The sequence below is a fragment of the mitochondrial genome of Syngnathoides biaculeatus (genome assembly GCF_019802595.1).
Source record: "Syngnathoides biaculeatus mitochondrion, complete genome".
NCBI classification, from domain to species: Eukaryota; Metazoa; Chordata; class Actinopteri; order Syngnathiformes; family Syngnathidae; genus Syngnathoides; species Syngnathoides biaculeatus.
This window is the reverse complement of record NC_037045.1, coordinates 1-16,479: the sequence shown is the minus strand read 5'-3', so window position 1 is coordinate 16,479 and position 16,479 is coordinate 1. Positions and strand designations below refer to the sequence as shown.

Genomic DNA, 16,479 nt, shown 5'->3' with positions numbered 1-16,479 from the left:
GGCATTTTAGTATTTTGTTGGGTACTTCCAAGTAAGGTATACATATAAATGTTAATTAGTGTAATACTATAATATCACAAATATCAAATATTTAACAAACGTGTGAAGGGGGGCCTAAGCTCTAAGTCGAGAATTATCCTGTTTCCGGGGGGTTTGCAGGAGTATAATAATTTTTAGGACTTTAGGGGGTAGGGGGGTTTGAAGACGGAAAAAAACCTAAGAGGGGGTGATCTATAGGAAGTTAGGTCTTAGATATGGTATATTATGCTCTAGAAAGAGTAATATGCAATTCTAAAGTAATGTCTTTCCAACATTCACTATATTTATATCAAGCAAGAAAATGTGCAACCTTGTCAACTAATACCGTGCGCACTCTGAAATGCCAGATGAAAGGAAAAAGAAAAAAGGAACCAACTGCCCCCGTGGAGAGAACGCCCGGCTAGGTGGGTAACGAGTCGTAAGTTGACCACCATTAACTTATGCAAGCGTCAATGAAAGTGTGAGGTTTAATAAATTAATGCTCCTGAAGTAGGAACCAAATGCCAGGAATAATTCACCTTTTAGGTAGCTACCCTCACAATTAATGCTCCTGACCATCAAGAACCGTTGGCATTAAGTTATGTGCTTGTTGGTGGGCTCTTACTGCGCATTAATGTTTAATTTCATAGTTAATTGAGTCCTGGTATATCATAACTACTGGATATTGTGTTAGGTCTTAAATTTCGCTAATACTATTTATTAAAATGTTATTTTTTGACTAAGGGGTTTATGTCTACCTTAGTTGTAATGTGGGGGTACTATGTTTTATATAAGATAATGGTGATAATACATAGTAATGTCCTAAAGTATTACTTAATATGTGGCATATATATATATATGGAAATCCCATACATGTACTTCAGAAAATAGTTTAGTGGGAGAATGTTGGCTTTGGGAGCCGGCGGTGGGGGTTCGACGCCCCTTTTTCTGAGTAAGAGGGAGGGTTTTAACCTCCGGCCTCCGGCTTACAAGACCGGCGCTCTCAGTTTGAGCTACTATTACATGCTCATTTTATAATCTTGTTTTCTGTCCATGCGGCTGAGGGGGCCAGGATAATAAAAATAAGGAAGTAGACAACTGATGCAACCTGTCCGATGATGATGTAAGGGGGTTCAACGGGCATTCCTCCAATTCAGGTTAGGATAAGTATGTCTGCTACAAGGGTCCAAAATAATAGTTGACTTATGGGTCGGAATATCAATCCTCGTTGTTTAGACGTGTGGAGAATAGGGACGAGCATAAGGATTAAGATGGACGAGAGAAGGGCTAGTACTCCTCCTAATTTATTAGGAATGGAGCGTAGGATGGCGTATGCAAAGAGAAAGTACCACTCAGGTTTAATGTGCGGGGGAGTGACTAAGGGGTTTGCAGGGGTGAAGTTGTCAGGGTCCCCAAGTAGGTTGGGGTTAAATAGGGCTAAGGATGTTAGTGCAATAAGAAGCACTGCGAACCCTAATAAATCCTTATAGGAGAAGTAGGGGTGAAATGAGATTTTGTCAGTGTCTGAGTTTAACCCTGCGGGGTTATTTGAGCCTGTTTCATGAAGGAAGACGAGGTGAATCAGGGTGGCAGCAGCTACAATAAAGGGTAGGAGGAAATGGAATGCGAAGAAGCGGGTTAGGGTGGCGTTATCGACTGAAAAGCCCCCTCAAACTCACTGTACTAAATCATTTCCTACGTAAGGTACAGCTGATATTAAATTGGTAATAACTGTAGCCCCTCAAAATGATATTTGCCCTCAGGGCAGGACGTATCCTACAAAGGCAGTTGCTATAACTAAGAGTAGAAGTACGACTCCGATGTTTCATGTTTCTTTGTATAGATAAGATCCGTAGTAGAGACCGCGGGCGATATGTATGTAAATACAAATGAAGAAGAAAGATGCGCCGTTAGCGTGTATATTGCGGATAAGTCAGCCGTAGTTAACGTCACGGCAGATGTGAGCAACTGAAGAGAATGCAGTTGCGATATCAGAGGTATAATGTATGGCTAGGAATAGGCCTGTAAGGATTTGTGCAGCTAAACACAACCCCAAGAGAGAGCCGAAATTTCACCAAACAGAAATGTTTGAAGGGGCAGGAAGGTCTACGATTGCATTGTTGGCAATTTTAATAATTGGGTGGGTTTTGCGGAGGTTGGCCATTAAGTTTCTGTAGTTAAGTTATAACGGTGGTTTTTCAAATCATTATCCTTGGTTAAAACCCTGGCGGAAATTATGACTTATTTGATGTCTTTGTTATTGTTTGGTTTAGTACTAGGTTTGATTGGGGTAGCTTCAAACCCCTCTCCTTATTTTGCTGCGTTTGGTTTAGTAATAGTATCGGGTCTTGGTTGTGGGGTGTTAATTGTTCATGGAGGTTCCTTTTTATCTCTTGTTTTGTTCTTGATCTATTTGGGTGGGATGTTGGTTGTATTTGCATATTCTGCGGCTCTGGCAGCGGAGCCTTACCCCGAAAGTTGGGGAAGCTGATCAGTTGCGGTTTATGGGGTATTATATTTAGGGGTAGTAGGTTTGGTGTCTTTTGTATTTCAAGGAGGTTGATTTGAACACTCTTGAGTGCCTGTAGATGAGTTGTCGGAGTTGTCTCTTTTTCGTGGGGATACTTCTGGTGTAGCCTTAATATATTCTTCTGGGGGGTGAATACTGGTAATTAGTGTTTGAGTGCTTTTATTGACTTTGTTTGTTGTATTAGAGTTAACTCGAGGTTTAAGTCGAGGGGCATTGCGAGTAGTTTAAAGGAGTGAGGGCAGGGTTAATATGATTGTGAGGGTAAAAAACATAAGGAAGGTTTTAATAGCTCCTTTTTGGGCGTTGCTTGTAGTAGTAATTAAAGGGAGGTTTAATAAGGTTGAGGCTTTTGGTCCTACTTTCTCTAATCATGCCAAGTCAACGGTTTGGGTGGCAATATTTTGTCCTAGAATTATGGACAATTTGGTAGGGAGGCGGTGAATAATGGTTGGGAAAAATCCCAATATATTAGAGAATAAATAGGGTGAGCGTTTGGGCAGTGCGGTATGCTGTTTAGAGGTGATTAGTGCTAGTTCAAGAGCGATTAGAAGTCCAATAATGGTCACAATAATTGCTGCTAGTTTAATAGGGGTGGGTATAGTTATAACAGGTAATTTAATGGGTAAAATATTTGAGGTAATTAGAAGGCCTGCTGCTATACTTCCTCATGCTAATCGTTTAATAGGGTTAATTACCATTGGGTTATTTTCATTAATAGGTGATAAGGGGTTGAACCGAGGGTGGCCTATAGTCACAAAAAAGGTGAGGCGAAGACTGTAGATAGCAGTTAAAGAAGTTGCTACTAGGGTTAGAACAAGGGCTCAGGCGTTTAAGTATGAGGTGTTTAATGACTCAATAATAGCGTCTTTAGAAAAAAATCCTGCTAAGAAAGGGGTGCCTGTGAGAGCAAGACTTCCAAGGGTCAGTGAGGAGGATGTAAATGGGGTGAGTTGGTGTATACCTCCTATTTTTCGGATGTCTTGTTCGTCATTTAAAGCATGGATGATAGACCCTGAACAGAGGAATAACATAGCTTTGAAAAAGGCGTGTGTGCAGATGTGAAGGAAAGCTAGTTGAGGTTGATTAAGCCCTAAGGTTACTATTATAAGGCCAAGTTGACTTGATGTGGAGAATGCTACAATTTTTTTAATATCATTTTGTGTTAGAGCACAAAGGGCTGTAAATAGGGTGGTTAATGCGCCTAGACAAAGACATAGGGTTTGTGTTAAGGGGTTTTGTTCTATTAAGGGGTTAAGGCGGATTAGGAGGAAAATTCCTGCTACCACTATTGTGCTAGAGTGCAGAAGGGCGGATACCGGAGTAGGACCCTCCATGGCCGAGGGGAGCCAGGGGTGGAGGCCAAACTGGGCTGATTTACCAGTTGCTGCTAAGATAAGTCCCACTAAGGGGAGAGTTAAGTCTTGATTAGAGGCAAGAGTGAAGACTTGAGTAATTTCTCAGGAGTTGAGGTTTATTGCAATTCAGGCTATAGCTAAGATTAAGCCAATATCTCCAATTCGGTTGTAAAGAACAGCTTGGAGTGCAGCTGTGTTGGCATCTGCTCGAGCATACCATCAACCAATTAAAAGGAATGATATAATTCCAACCCCTTCTCACCCAATAAACAGTTGGAATATATTGTTAGCAGTTACTAGGACAATTATAGCGATAAGAAATATTAAAAGGTATTTAAAAAATCGGTTAATATAGGGATCGGAGTGTATGTATCATGAGGCAAATTCTAGGATGGATCATGTAACATAAAGGGCAACGGGGATAAAAGTAATTGAATAGAGATCAAATTTCAGGCTGATAGAGATGTCAAATGTTATTAAATTTATTCATGATCAAGTGGTAATAATGGTTTCTGTACCCTTATCCAGGAATAGAAAGAGGGGAATTAGACTGGTAAAGAAGGCTATTTTAACTGAGTTTTTAACTGAGGTGGAGTGTCAGCGGTTAGGCAGTGGGGAGGGTGTAAATGTTAAGAGAAGGGGGTTAATTAGGAGGGCAAAGATAATTAATAGGGTTGTTGTTATTAAAAGAGGAGAGTGCATAGCTGCTGCTTGGATTTGCACCAAGAGTTTTTGGTTCCTAAGACCAACGGATGAGCTGTTATCCTTCTAAGCAGGCGAGTGAGCCCTGGGATTTAACCAAGGAGATAAGGATTAGCAGTCATTATTGCCTCTAGGCCTCTCTCGGTTGGCAAGGGGGTTTTAACCTCTATTTTTAAAATCACAATCTAACGTTTTGTTTACACTATGCCTACAACAGGCTCAACCCCAAATTATTTCGGGTTTAAGAATAATTATAAGGAGGGGTAGCAGATGAAGGGTTAATAACAAATGTTCGCGGGAGTGTGAAGGGTCAATTGAGGTCAGGTGGTTAGTTAATGGACCTCGTTGAGTAATTAAGAAGAGGTAGAGTGAGTAACCAGCTGTAATTAGTGTTCCTAGGCCTGTTAGTAAGAGAGTTAAAGGGGACCAATTAAATACAGAGGTGATAATCATTAACTCTCCTATAAGGTTGGGTAAAGGGGGTAGGGCGAGATTAGCTAAGCTGGAGATAAATCATCAGGTTGCTATTAGTGGGAGAATTATTTGCAACCCTCGAGCAAGAATTATGGTTCGACTATGAGTTCGTTCATAATTAGTATTGGCTAAACAGAAGAGTGCTGAGGATGTTAGACCGTGGGCAATTATTAGGGTAAGGGCTCCAGTAAATCCTCAGGGTGTTTGAATAAGAATACCGGCAGTGACAAGACCTATATGGCTGACTGAGGAGTATGCGATTAGGGATTTTAGGTCTGTTTGACGTAAGCAAATGGAGCCTGTTATGATAATGCCTCAAAGGGCTAGAATGAGGAAGGGATAGCTGAGTTCTTTGGTTAATGGCTCTAGGCTAACTATAAGACGTATTATGCCGTAACCCCCTAGTTTAAGTAAAACTGCGGCTAGGACTATAGAACCTGCAATAGGTGCTTCTACATGAGCTTTGGGAAGTCAAAGGTGAATGCCATAAAGGGGTGTTTTTACGAGGAAGGCTAGAAGGCATGCTACCCATCAGAATTTGTCAGTGTGGGAGATAAGTTTTATAGGGTCGGAATATTGCAAAGTAAGTAGTGATAGGGTTCCTGTGGAGTTTTGTAGGAGTAGAAGGGCCACCAGTAATGGTAGTGAGCCTGCTAGTGTATAAAATAAAAAGTAAGTACCTGCGTTCAGACGTTCTGTTTGATTACCTCATCGGGTAATAATAAGAAGGGTTGGGATTAATGTGGCTTCAAATATAATATAGAACATGATTAGTTCGGTTGCACCGAAGGCTAAGATCAGGAAAGCCTGAAGTAAGATGAGAAGGGTAATATAGGTTCGTTGTCGGTTAGGGGGGTCAAGGGATGTGTGGTTTTGGCTTGCAATAATTATTAAGGGTAACAATCAGCATGATAAAATTAAAAGGGGCGTAGATAATGGGTCAGTACCTATAATTAAGCTTAAGGTAGTCCAGCCTGTTTCTGAGGATCATTTTGTTCACAATAGGCTAAAAAGAGCAATGGTTAGGCTATAAATTAATGAAAGGGGTCATAATCATTTATGGGGGGATAATCAGGTGGTTGGGATTAGTATTAGGGTGGGAATAAGAATTTTTAACATTGGAGGATATTTAGGGCTTTTATTTGGTCTGTTCCATGGGTGCGGGAAGTGGCGACTAAGAGTGCTAAACCTGCACTTGCTTCACATGCTGAGAAAGCTAGTAGGAGCATAGGAGAAGGGGAGAAATTAATAGAGTCTAATTGAAGGGTTCATAATGAAAGGGCCACATATAGGGATAATATTATGCCTTCTAGACATAATAAAGCGGATAATAGATGGGTGCGGTGTAATGCTAGGCCTATTAATCCAAGAGTAAAAGTAGTTGAAAAGGTAAAATGTACAGGGGTCATTAGGTGGTTGTGGAGTTAAACCGCATGTTTTTGAGCCGAAATCAAATGTTTTAATTAAACTAACCGCCTACTCTGCTCACTCTAAACCCCCTTGGAGTCATTCATAGATTAGGCCCAAAGTGAGAAGGATAAGGACGGCGGAGGCTCAAGAAAAAGTGGTTAGAGGGGATTCTAATTGAATTCCTCAAGGAATTGGTAAGAGAAGGGCGATTTCTAAATCAAAAAGAAGGAATAGAATGGCGATAAGGAAGAATCGTAATGAGAATGGTAATCGGGCTGATCCTAGGGGGTCAAATCCGCATTCATAAGGTGAAAGTTTTTCTGGGTCTGGGCTTATTTGAGGCAGTCAAAATGAGACAATAGCTAGGATGAGTGACAAGGTTATGGTAATCATAAGAACACATGTTAATAAATTCATTATCTTTTCTCAGGTTTTAACTAAGATCAAGTGATTGGAAGTCACTAATTCTATTTGTACTAAAAAGATAAGATCCTCATCAGTAAAGTGAGATGTAAAGGAATAATCAAACTACGTCAACAAAATGTCAATATCAAGCGGCGGCTTCGAAGCCGAAATGGTGTTCTGATGTAAAATGATACTGGATTTGTCGTATTAGGCAGACTGTTAGGAATGTTGAGCCAATAATGACGTGGAGTCCATGAAATCCTGTAGCTACGAAAAAGGTAGAGCCATATACGCCGTCGGCGATTGTGAAAGGGGCTTCGTAATACTCTATGGCTTGAAGAAATGTAAAGTAGAAACCTAAGAGGATAGTTAGGGTTAGTGAGTGGATGGCTTGTTTTCGTTTGCCTTCTATAATGCTATGATGTGCTCAGGTGACTGTCACTCCGGAGGCTAGTAATACGGCTGTGTTAAGAAGGGGTACTTCGAAGGGGTTAAGAGTACGGACTCCCGCAGGGGGTCAGCAGGCCCCTAATTCGGGTGTAGGGGCTAGGCTGGAGTGGTAGAATGCTCAGAAAAAGCCAAGAAAGAAGAACACTTCTGATGTAATAAAAAGGATTATACCATAGCGGAGGCCTTTTTGGACTGGCGGTGTATGATGTCCTTGGAATGTGCCTTCGCGGATGATGTCCCGTCATCATTGAATTATGGTTAGAACTAATAAGGCAAGACCTAGCGTTATTAAAATAATGGAGTTGAAGTGAAATCAGATGGCTAAGCCGGATGTTATTAACAGGGCAGCAATAGCACCTGTAAGGGGTCATGGGCTGGGGTCTACTATATGGTATGCGTGTGCTTGGTGGGCCATTAGACATTTTCTTGTAAGTAAAGACTTAGTAATAGGACAAACACGTACGCTTGAATTATAGCCACAGCAATTTCTAGGAGTGTTAGTAGGAATAATAAAGTGGTTGTTATTAAAGCAACTGTAGGTATTAAAGGTAGAAGAATAAAGGCTGCTGTGGCGATAAGTTGAATCAGTAGGTGGCCTGCTGTTAAATTAGCAGTCAGGCGGACGCCAAGGGCTAGAGGTCGAATAAATAGGCTAATAGTTTCAATAATAATGAGAACTGGAATTAAGGGTGTGGGGGTTCCTTCTGGAAGAAGATGGCCTAAGGAATGTGTCGGTTGATTACGTATACCAATAATAACGGTTGCTAATCATAAGGGTACTGCCAGTCCTATATTAAGAGAGAGTTGAGTAGTAGGTGTAAATGTGTAGGGGAGGAGGCCTATTATGTTGAGAGTGAGAATAAAAATTATAAGGGATGTGAATATAAGGGCTCATTTGTGACCGCCTAAATTAATAGGTAGGAGTAATTGGGATGTGAATCGGTTAATAAATCAGCTTTGGAGTGTAAGTAATCGATTATTAAGTCAGCGGGATGAAAGGGTAGGTAGAAGAACTCAAGGAAATATAAGGGCTAGCGCTATCAGGGGTAATCCTAGGAGTGTGGGGCTTATAAACTGGTCGAAAAAATTTAGTGCCATTTTCAGTTTCAGGGTAGGGTTTTAGGTGTTTTAACAACTTGTGAGTCGGGGTTGTTAGGGAATTTATGGGATAAGATTTTAGGTGGGATAATAGCTAGTATAATAAATCATGAAAAGATAAGAATGAGGAATCAGGGGTGTGGGTTTAGCTGGGGCATGTCGTTAGGGGTGGTTGGTGGCCACCAATCTTTAGCTTAAAAGGCTAATGCTGGTCCTGTTTAGCTTCTTAACGAGGCGTCTTCAAGTAGTAATGAGGATCAGTTTTCGAAGTGTTCAAGTGGTACAGCTTCTACTACAATTGGTATAAAGCTGTGGTTGGCCCCGCAGATCTCTGAGCATTGGCCATAAAACACCCCGGGGCGTGATGTGATAAAGGCTGTTTGGTTTAGTCGGCCTGGAACTGCATCTATCTTAACACCTAGTGATGGGACGGCCCATGAGTGGAGGACATCTTCTGCGGATACTAATACTCGGATTGGGGATTCCACAGGGATTACTATTCGGTGATCAGCTTCAAGAAGGCGGAATTGCCCTGGGGCGAGGTCTTGGGTAGGGATTATATATGAATCGAAAGCTAGGTCTTCATAGTCGGTATACTCATAGCTTCAATACCATTGGTGACCAACTGCTTTAATTGTAAGGTGGGGGTCATTAACTTCGTCTATTAAATAAAGGATTCGTAAGGATGGAAGGGCAATAAGGGTTAGGATAATTGCGGGGAGGACAGTCCAAATGATTTCAATTTCTTGGGAGTCTAATAGAAATTTATTGGTTAATTTGGTAGTCACTATAGCAACAATAATATATAGGACTAATGTGCTAATAAGGAACACGATTATTAAGGCATGGTCATGAAAGTGAAGGAGTTCTTCTATAACAGGTGATGCAGCGTCTTGAAAACCTAGTTGTGCGGGATGGGCCATTATTCAAGATGTGCGAGGGTTTAACTCGCAACTCTGCCTTGACAAGGCAGTGTAATATTTTACTAACATCTTATAAAGAAAATGGCAGAGCGGTTATGCGGTTGGCTTGAAACCATCATATGGGGGTTCAATTCCCTCTTTTCTCGTTAGCTCAAGCGAATTTGAACGAATGCGGGTTCTTCAAAGGTGTGGTAGGGCGGAGGACAGCCATGTAGCCATTCCACGTTTGTTGTGACTATTTCTACAGATAACACCTCCCGTTTGGCCGCAAATGCTTCTCATAGGATAAATAGGAATATAATTACAGCGATTAAGGAAATTAAAGACCCAATAGATGAAATGGTATTTCAAAGTGTGTAGGCGTCTGGGTAGTCTGAATATCGTCGAGGTATCCCGGCTAAACCTAAGAAGTGTTGGGGAAAGAATGTTAGGTTCACACCTGCAAATATTACCCCAAAATGAATTTTTGTCCATGTATTGTGAAGTGTAAACCCTGTGAATAAGGGGAATCAGTGTACAAACCCTGCTATAATAGCAAATACGGCTCCTATGGATAATACATAATGGAAATGGGCTACTACGTAATATGTGTCGTGCAGGACGATATCTAAGGAGGAGTTCGCTAATACAATACCTGTTAGGCCTCCTACTGTAAATAAGAAGATAAAACCAAGGGCTCAAAGTAGGGGTGTTTCTCATTTGATCACCCCTCCATGAAGGGTGGCTAATCAGCTGAATACTTTGACTCCGGTGGGGATGGCGATGATTATGGTAGCTGAGGTAAAGTAGGCACGAGTGTCTACATCTATGCCGACTGTAAACATATGGTGGGCTCATACGATAAACCCTAGTAGGCCGATTGCTATTATTGCTCAAACTATTCCTATGTAACCAAAGGGTTCTTTTTTACCGGCATAATAGGCGACAATGTGGGAGATTATTCCAAACCCCGGGAGGATAAGAATATATACTTCTGGATGGCCGAAAAATCAAAACAGGTGTTGGTAAAGAATTGGGTCACCCCCTCCGGCAGGGTCAAAAAAGGTTGTATTAAGGTTGCGGTCTGTGAGGAGTATTGTAATGCCGGCTGCCAAAACTGGGAGTGACAATAGAAGGAGGACAGCAGTAATTAGGACGGCTCAGACGAACAAGGGTGTTTGGTATTGGGAAATAGAGGGTGGTTTTATGTTAATAATAGTGGTGATGAAGTTAATTGCCCCTAGGATTGAGGAAACTCCTGCTAAGTGAAGGGAGAAAATAGTAAGGTCTACTGATGCTCCTGCATGGGCGAGGTTACCTGCAAGGGGTGGATAAACAGTTCATCCGGTGCCTGCTCCTGCTTCAACCCCAGATGAGGCAAGGAGAAGAAGAAAAGAGGGCGGAAGAAGCCAGAAGCTTATATTGTTTATTCGGGGGAAGGCTATATCGGGTGCCCCAATTATTAGTGGAACTAACCAATTACCAAAGCCGCCAATCATGATTGGTATAACTATAAAGAAAATTATGACGAATGCATGGGCGGTGACAATTACATTATAAATCTGATCATCCCCTAGTAGGGCCCCGGGTTGGCTTAGCTCTGCTCGGATAAGTAGGCTTAGGGCGGTCCCGACTATTCCAGCTCATGCACCAAATACTAAATAAAGGGTACCAATATCTTTATGGTTTGTAGAGAAAAATCAACGAGTGATTGCCACAGGTAGGATGGCTGAGCAAGCGGTGGATTGTAGTCCCACATACAGAGGTTTAAGCCCCCTTCGTACCAAGCCTTGAGGTGTTTACATACGAGATTGCAAATCTTGAGTTGCCGATTGACACGGCCGGGGCTTTCCCCCGCCTTTTCTCCCCCGGGAGGCGGGGGAAAGTAGATGAATGCTCACTGGTTAGGGCGTCTAGCTGTTAACTAGGAATTTGTAGGATCAAGGCCTTCTCATCTAGTAAGGCTTTAGCTTAATTAAAGTGCTTGTTTTGCATACAAGAGATGTGAGTTAATGTCTTGCAAGTTTTATCAGGAGTTAGGGGATTTTCACCTCTACTTGGGGCTTTGAAGGCCCCTGGTCTCTATTAGCCTAAAATCCTATTTTACTATTACTATAAGAGCAGGGAGAATAGGTAGGAGTAAAATAGAGGTGCTTAAGGAGGCGCTGAGGGGGAATGTTATACAAGATGTGTTTAATCGCCACGGGGCTGTGCCGGGAGTGTTGTTAGGAGATATTAGTAGGGTTATGGTATAAGATAGACGTAAGTAGAAGTAAAGGCTTAAAAGGGCTGATAAGGCAGTTACGGTTGCTATAAAAGTGAGGTCTTGCTTTGTCAGTTCTTGAAGAATTAATCATTTTGGTCCAAAACCTGTGAGGGGGGGAAGCCCTGCTAGGGATAATATAATAAGGGGGGTTAATGCAGTAAGTATAGGGGATTTATATGAGGAGATTGCTAATATGTTAAGGGATGTTGATTTGTTTATTTTAAATAAGTTGAAAGCTGAGAATGTTATTAGGATATAGATAAGTAGTGTTAGGAGTGTAAGGGATGGTGAGTATTGTATGATAATTACTATTCAGCCGAGATGAGCAATTGATGAATAAGCCAGGATTTTGCGTAGTTGTGTTTGGTTTAACCCACCTCAACCCCCAACAAGTGTTGAAAGGATAGCTATTGTGCATACGATAGTTGGGTTAAATTGAGGAATCTGGGTGAATAGGGCGAATGGGGCTAGTTTTTGTCAAGTCGAGAGGATTAGTCCTGTATTTAAATCCAGGCCCTGGAGTACCTCGGGAAGTCAGGTGTGTAAAGGAGCGAGTCCAATTTTTAGTGCTAGTGCTATTGTAATTAGTATAATAGGGAGGGGGTGGGATAGTTGGTTAATTGCTCATTGACCAGTAAGTCAAGCGTTTGTTGAGCTGGCAAATAGGATTATAGCCGCTGCTGTAGCTTGGGTAAGGAAATATTTTGTGGATGCTTCTACAGAACGAGGGTGATGGTGTTGGGCTATAAGTGGAATAATGGCTAGTGTATTAATTTCTAAACCTATTCATGCTAGGAGCCAGTGTGAGCTTATGAATGTAATTGTTGTTCCTAATCCTAAACTGGAGATTAGAATAAAAAGGATATATGGGTTCATTAGTAAAGGGAGGGGTTTAACCTACATTTTTGGGGTATGGGCCCAAAAGCTTATTTAGCTTACCTTACTTAGGAAGTAGTGTAGAGGAGGCACGAAGAGTTTTGATCTCTTAAGTGGGGTTCGAATCCCTTCTTTCTAAGGACTTGGGAGGATTTTAACCTTCATGATTCACTCTATCAAAGTGGTCCTATAATTCAGGCACAAGTCCTCTAAATGTGAGGGGGTAATCCTATGAATGCAATTGGGAGTGAGAGATGTCAAATAACCATAGCTAGCGTTAAAGGTAGGAAGTTTTTTCAGATTAAATGCATGAGCTGGTCGTAACGGAATCGAGGGTATGAAGCGCGTACTCATAGGAATACAAGGGACAAGATTGTTGCTTTAGTTATTAGATTAATAGTATCTAGTTGTGGAAGGAGGGGGATGTGAGATGCGCCAAGGAAAAGGGTGGCCGAGAGGGTGTTTATAAGAAGAATATTGGCATATTCTGCGAGGAAGAATAATGCGAAAGGTCCGGCTGCGTATTCTACATTAAACCCCGAGACTAATTCGGACTCACCTTCTGTTAAATCAAAAGGGGCTCGGTTAGTTTCTGCCAGGGTTGAGGTGTATCATATTAGTGCTAGTGGTCATGCGGGAATGATTAGTCATGCGGCTTCTTGTGTAATGTTGAAGGTTTGTAGTGTAAAGTTTCCCGTGAAGATAATGGATGCAAGAAGAATAAGTCCTAGGCTAACTTCATATGAGATGGTTTGGGCGACTGCCCGTAGAGCCCCAATTAATGCATATTTTGAATTTGAGGCTCAGCCTGAGCCTAGGATTGAGTACACTGCAAGGCTTGAGAGGGCTAAAATAAATAGAATACTAAGGTTGATATTAGTGACTGGTTGAGGCATAGGTAAAGGGGTTCAGAGTGTGAGTGCAAGGGTAAGTGCAAGCATAGGTGTGAGGAGGAAGAGTAAGGGAGATGCTGTAGAGGGGCGGATTGGTTCTTTAATAAACAGTTTAATGCCATCGGCAATAGGTTGGAGTAAACCATAGGGTCCAACGATGTTTGGCCCTTTACGAAATTGTATGTAGCCTAGGACTTTGCGTTCAAGAAGGGTTAGAAATGCTACTGCAAGGAGAATAGGGATAATACATGCTAATGGGTTGAGGATAAATGTGATTAAGGTTATCATAGTTGAGAAGAGGAGTTGAACCTCTGTTTAAAGGGCTTAGGTCTTTTGCATTGTCCGGGCTCTGCCACCTCAACAACCGTTATTTTCGGGTAATGATTAGGCCCCCTACCTATTTGAGATTACTTCAATAGGTGGGGGCGAGGCTTACATTTTGCATTGGCCTCATCTCCTTGGTCCTTTCGTACTAAAGGAGATCATATCATTAGATAGAAACTGACCTGGATTACTCCGGTCTGAACTCAGATCACGTAGGACTTTAATCGTTGAACAAACGAACCCTTAATAGCGGTTACACCATTAGGATGTCCTGATCCAACATCGAGGTCGTAAACCCTCTTGGCGATATGGGCTCTGTAAGAGGATTGCGCTGTTATCCCTGGGGTAACTCGGTCCGTTGATCGGCCTATCCGGATCTATAGGTTAATTTTATTAATACTTAGAGCTGGTGCTCTTAGTTTTGAGGATTTTATCCTCAGTCCTCGCGGGGGTTGGATTTTACCCCGTGGTCACCCCAACCAAAAATATTTGAATAAGGTTTAACTTAGTTTGCTGGTTTATCTAAAGGTTTTTATGTAAGTTATTCAGTCATTTAAAGCTCCACAGGGTCTTCTCGTCTTATGTTGTTATGCCCGCTTCTGCACGGGGGGATCAATTTCATTGATATGGGGAAGGAGACAGTTGAGCCCTCGTCGTGCCATTCATACAGGTCTTTATTTAAAAGACAAGTGATTGCGCTACCTTTGCACGGTCAAAATACCGCGGCCGTTAAACTTATAGTCACGGGGCAGGCGGGACCTCTTATTAGTGATAGTCAAGAGGCGATGTTTTTGGTAAACAGGCGAGGCTAGTAATGTTTGCCGAGTTCCTTCTTCTCCTTTAATTCTTTCCTTAAAGCCACCCTAGTGTAAGGTTAACGGAGTGTGGTTGATGGGTTTTCTTGTGTGGTTCAATCATTACCCTCTGGTTTTGGGCCCGTTAATTATCGGTGCGGGTTCGTTTCGGTTTACACTTGTGGTTGGAGAAGGTCTTATCCTTCTTATTACTCATTTTAGCATTATCTCTCCCTTAAAGGTGGGATGGCCTGATATTTGTAGAGGATTAGGAAATAATATCCTAATTTTAGGGGTTAATTTGCTTAAGCTTTAACGCTTTCTTTTCAGGTGGCTGCTCTTAGGCCCACTGGGGCATTAACCTTTAATATAATATGATCCTTATCCTGCTTAAAAAGTTGTGTCTTTGGTCAGAAGAGCTGTACCCCTTCTGACTAACTCTACTTACTTAACATACTCTGCTTAGTTATAATTTGTTGATTTGGTTTGTAAGTAGGCTGAACTCTTATCCATTTCTCAGGCAACCAGCTATAATCTAGTTCGGTAGGTTTTTCACCTCTACTCAGAGCTCTTCCCAATCTTTTGCCACAGATACGGGTTGGCCCATTAGGCTGTCTCGGAGTAGCTCACTTGATTTCGGGTGTTCAAACTTAAGTTCTCTTTGCTTGGGTATACTTGCTAAACCATGATGCAAAAGGTACGAGGTTAAATCTCTGCTTTTATGTACTTGAATGAGTTGTTTCAATTCTCTTTCATCGTTCCCTTACGGTACTTTTTCTATAGCTCTTTTTTCCTTTTCTGTCTCCCGTACTTAGGGGGAAGAATGATTTGATTATTAGTTAGTGGTGTATGAGGGGTTATGGATAGGGGTTAGTTGATTTTTTCTTATAGGCTAGTTTTGGGGTGTCAAGGTAGTCCAATTTGCATAGACGTCTTCTCAGTGTAAGGGAGATGCTTTGACTTGCTTAGCTATGCCTTGTATTCCAAGTGCACCTTCCGGTACACTTACCATGTTACGACTTGCCTCCCCTTTAGATAGTCTTGTATTAGTTATGCTGTTTGAGTTCTAGGGGAGAGTGACGGGCGGTGTGTGCGCGCTTCAGAGCTGTTTTCAAAGGAACACTCTGTTTTCCTTTTACTACTAAATCCTCCTTTAGGTCTATATTTCAATAGATCATTCGTTGTTCGTCGGTGGACGAATGTAGCCCATTTCTTCCCCTCCCATGTACTACACCTCGACCTGACGTTTTGGGGTGTGCCAATTATGCTCACTTTGATGCCCTCAAAGGGTAAGCTGACGACGGCGGTATATAGGCGGGAATAACAAGGGAGGGTGAGGTTTAACGGGGGTTATCAGTTCTAGAACAGGCTCCTCTAGGTGGGTCTAAAGCACCGCCAAGTCCTTTGGGTTTTAAGTTAATACTTGTAGTCCCCGGGCGGATTAAGGGTAAGATGAATCAATGTTTACGGCTATGCATAGTGGGGTATCTAATCCCAGTTTGTTCCATAGCTTTCGTGGGTTCAGGGGATTAAAGCCACTTTCGTAATGGGATTTCAGGTCTTCGAATGCGTATAACGGCTTTGAAGGGGTTTAGCTTTAATTTTTTTTACTCCTAACCACTCTTTACGCCGAATTCTGTCAGCTTGAGCCTCTCGTATAACCGCGGTGGCTGGCACGAGTTTTACCGGCCCTAAAAAGCTTTGACTAAGTCAAGTTTGCACTTATGGCTTAATGTCTATCACTGTTGAATTCCCTTGAGGGTGTGGCTAAGCAAGGTGTTGTGGGCAGTAGTGCGTGCCTGATACCTGCTCCTTTATCTCATAAGAGAGTTAAGGGCATTCTCACTGGAGTGCGGATACTTACATGTGTAAATCTAGCTTTAGGCGACAGTAAAGTTAGGACCAAACTTTTGTGCTTTTGGGGTTTTTGATAACCCATTTTAACATCTTCAGAGTTATGCTTTACTTTAAGCTACAATAGC

The 16,479-nt window shown here is 41.9% G+C and overlaps 13 protein-coding genes and 24 non-coding genes across 37 annotated transcripts, besides 1 other annotated feature; 9 read left to right on the top strand and 28 right to left on the bottom strand. All coding sequences in view use genetic code 2, as the record gives it.

Moving 5' to 3' along the window:
• Positions 1-899: a D loop (control region).
• Positions 900-970, top strand: C5T06_mgt22. Its single transcript has one exon. It is a non-coding gene; the product is annotated as a tRNA-Pro (tRNA).
• C5T06_mgt21 lies at positions 970-1,041 on the bottom strand. Its single transcript has one exon. It is a non-coding gene; the product is annotated as a tRNA-Thr (tRNA).
• On the bottom strand, positions 1,042-2,182 carry CYTB (cytochrome b). Its single transcript has one exon. A coding segment is annotated over exon 1 (1,141 nt).
• A 3-nt stretch (positions 2,183-2,185) lies between these two features.
• On the top strand, positions 2,186-2,254 carry C5T06_mgt20. Its single transcript has one exon. It is a non-coding gene; the product is annotated as a tRNA-Glu (tRNA).
• ND6 (NADH dehydrogenase subunit 6) lies at positions 2,255-2,776 on the top strand. Its single transcript has one exon. The coding sequence runs from the start codon at positions 2,255-2,257 to the stop codon at positions 2,774-2,776; it is 522 nt and encodes a 173-aa protein (YP_009465641.1).
• Positions 2,773-4,605, bottom strand: ND5 (NADH dehydrogenase subunit 5). Its single transcript has one exon. The coding sequence runs from the start codon at positions 4,603-4,605 to the stop codon at positions 2,773-2,775; it is 1,833 nt and encodes a 610-aa protein (YP_009465640.1).
• Positions 4,606-4,607: 2 nt separating this feature from the next.
• On the bottom strand, positions 4,608-4,678 carry C5T06_mgt19. Its single transcript has one exon. It is a non-coding gene; the product is annotated as a tRNA-Leu (tRNA).
• A 2-nt stretch (positions 4,679-4,680) lies between these two features.
• C5T06_mgt18 lies at positions 4,681-4,748 on the bottom strand. Its single transcript has one exon. It is a non-coding gene; the product is annotated as a tRNA-Ser (tRNA).
• C5T06_mgt17 lies at positions 4,749-4,817 on the bottom strand. Its single transcript has one exon. It is a non-coding gene; the product is annotated as a tRNA-His (tRNA).
• On the bottom strand, positions 4,818-6,198 carry ND4 (NADH dehydrogenase subunit 4). The gene has a single exon. A coding segment is annotated over exon 1 (1,381 nt).
• ND4L (NADH dehydrogenase subunit 4L) lies at positions 6,192-6,488 on the bottom strand. The gene has a single exon. The coding sequence runs from the start codon at positions 6,486-6,488 to the stop codon at positions 6,192-6,194; it is 297 nt and encodes a 98-aa protein (YP_009465638.1).
• On the bottom strand, positions 6,489-6,557 carry C5T06_mgt16. Its single transcript has one exon. It is a non-coding gene; the product is annotated as a tRNA-Arg (tRNA).
• ND3 (NADH dehydrogenase subunit 3) lies at positions 6,558-6,906 on the bottom strand. Its single transcript has one exon. A coding segment is annotated over exon 1 (349 nt).
• On the bottom strand, positions 6,907-6,975 carry C5T06_mgt15. Its single transcript has one exon. It is a non-coding gene; the product is annotated as a tRNA-Gly (tRNA).
• COX3 (cytochrome c oxidase subunit III) lies at positions 6,976-7,759 on the bottom strand. The gene has a single exon. A coding segment is annotated over exon 1 (784 nt).
• ATP6 (ATP synthase F0 subunit 6) lies at positions 7,759-8,442 on the bottom strand. The gene has a single exon. It carries the CDS (start codon positions 8,440-8,442, stop codon positions 7,759-7,761), a length of 684 nt encoding a protein of 227 aa, YP_009465635.1.
• ATP8 (ATP synthase F0 subunit 8) lies at positions 8,433-8,600 on the bottom strand. The gene has a single exon. The coding sequence runs from the start codon at positions 8,598-8,600 to the stop codon at positions 8,433-8,435; it is 168 nt and encodes a 55-aa protein (YP_009465634.1).
• A 1-nt stretch (position 8,601) lies between these two features.
• On the bottom strand, positions 8,602-8,674 carry C5T06_mgt14. The gene has a single exon. It is a non-coding gene; the product is annotated as a tRNA-Lys (tRNA).
• COX2 (cytochrome c oxidase subunit II) lies at positions 8,675-9,365 on the bottom strand. The gene has a single exon. A coding segment is annotated over exon 1 (691 nt).
• A 4-nt stretch (positions 9,366-9,369) lies between these two features.
• On the bottom strand, positions 9,370-9,437 carry C5T06_mgt13. Its single transcript has one exon. It is a non-coding gene; the product is annotated as a tRNA-Asp (tRNA).
• Positions 9,438-9,440: 3 nt separating this feature from the next.
• On the top strand, positions 9,441-9,511 carry C5T06_mgt12. Its single transcript has one exon. It is a non-coding gene; the product is annotated as a tRNA-Ser (tRNA).
• Positions 9,512-11,062, bottom strand: COX1 (cytochrome c oxidase subunit I). The gene has a single exon. It carries the CDS (start codon positions 11,060-11,062, stop codon positions 9,512-9,514), a length of 1,551 nt encoding a protein of 516 aa, YP_009465632.1.
• Position 11,063: 1 nt separating this feature from the next.
• On the top strand, positions 11,064-11,130 carry C5T06_mgt11. The gene has a single exon. It is a non-coding gene; the product is annotated as a tRNA-Tyr (tRNA).
• On the top strand, positions 11,131-11,194 carry C5T06_mgt10. Its single transcript has one exon. It is a non-coding gene; the product is annotated as a tRNA-Cys (tRNA).
• A 36-nt stretch (positions 11,195-11,230) lies between these two features.
• Positions 11,231-11,303, top strand: C5T06_mgt09. The gene has a single exon. It is a non-coding gene; the product is annotated as a tRNA-Asn (tRNA).
• A 1-nt stretch (position 11,304) lies between these two features.
• C5T06_mgt08 lies at positions 11,305-11,373 on the top strand. The gene has a single exon. It is a non-coding gene; the product is annotated as a tRNA-Ala (tRNA).
• A 1-nt stretch (position 11,374) lies between these two features.
• On the bottom strand, positions 11,375-11,444 carry C5T06_mgt07. The gene has a single exon. It is a non-coding gene; the product is annotated as a tRNA-Trp (tRNA).
• ND2 (NADH dehydrogenase subunit 2) lies at positions 11,445-12,486 on the bottom strand. Its single transcript has one exon. A coding segment is annotated over exon 1 (1,042 nt).
• On the bottom strand, positions 12,487-12,555 carry C5T06_mgt06. The gene has a single exon. It is a non-coding gene; the product is annotated as a tRNA-Met (tRNA).
• Positions 12,556-12,625, top strand: C5T06_mgt05. The gene has a single exon. It is a non-coding gene; the product is annotated as a tRNA-Gln (tRNA).
• C5T06_mgt04 lies at positions 12,625-12,694 on the bottom strand. Its single transcript has one exon. It is a non-coding gene; the product is annotated as a tRNA-Ile (tRNA).
• Position 12,695: 1 nt separating this feature from the next.
• On the bottom strand, positions 12,696-13,667 carry ND1 (NADH dehydrogenase subunit 1). Its single transcript has one exon. The coding sequence runs from the start codon at positions 13,665-13,667 to the stop codon at positions 12,696-12,698; it is 972 nt and encodes a 323-aa protein (YP_009465630.1).
• Positions 13,668-13,741, bottom strand: C5T06_mgt03. The gene has a single exon. It is a non-coding gene; the product is annotated as a tRNA-Leu (tRNA).
• Positions 13,742-15,403, bottom strand: C5T06_mgr01. The gene has a single exon. It is a non-coding gene; the product is annotated as a 16S ribosomal RNA (ribosomal RNA).
• C5T06_mgt02 lies at positions 15,404-15,476 on the bottom strand. The gene has a single exon. It is a non-coding gene; the product is annotated as a tRNA-Val (tRNA).
• Positions 15,477-16,410, bottom strand: C5T06_mgr02. Its single transcript has one exon. It is a non-coding gene; the product is annotated as a 12S ribosomal RNA (ribosomal RNA).
• Positions 16,411-16,479, bottom strand: C5T06_mgt01. The gene has a single exon. It is a non-coding gene; the product is annotated as a tRNA-Phe (tRNA).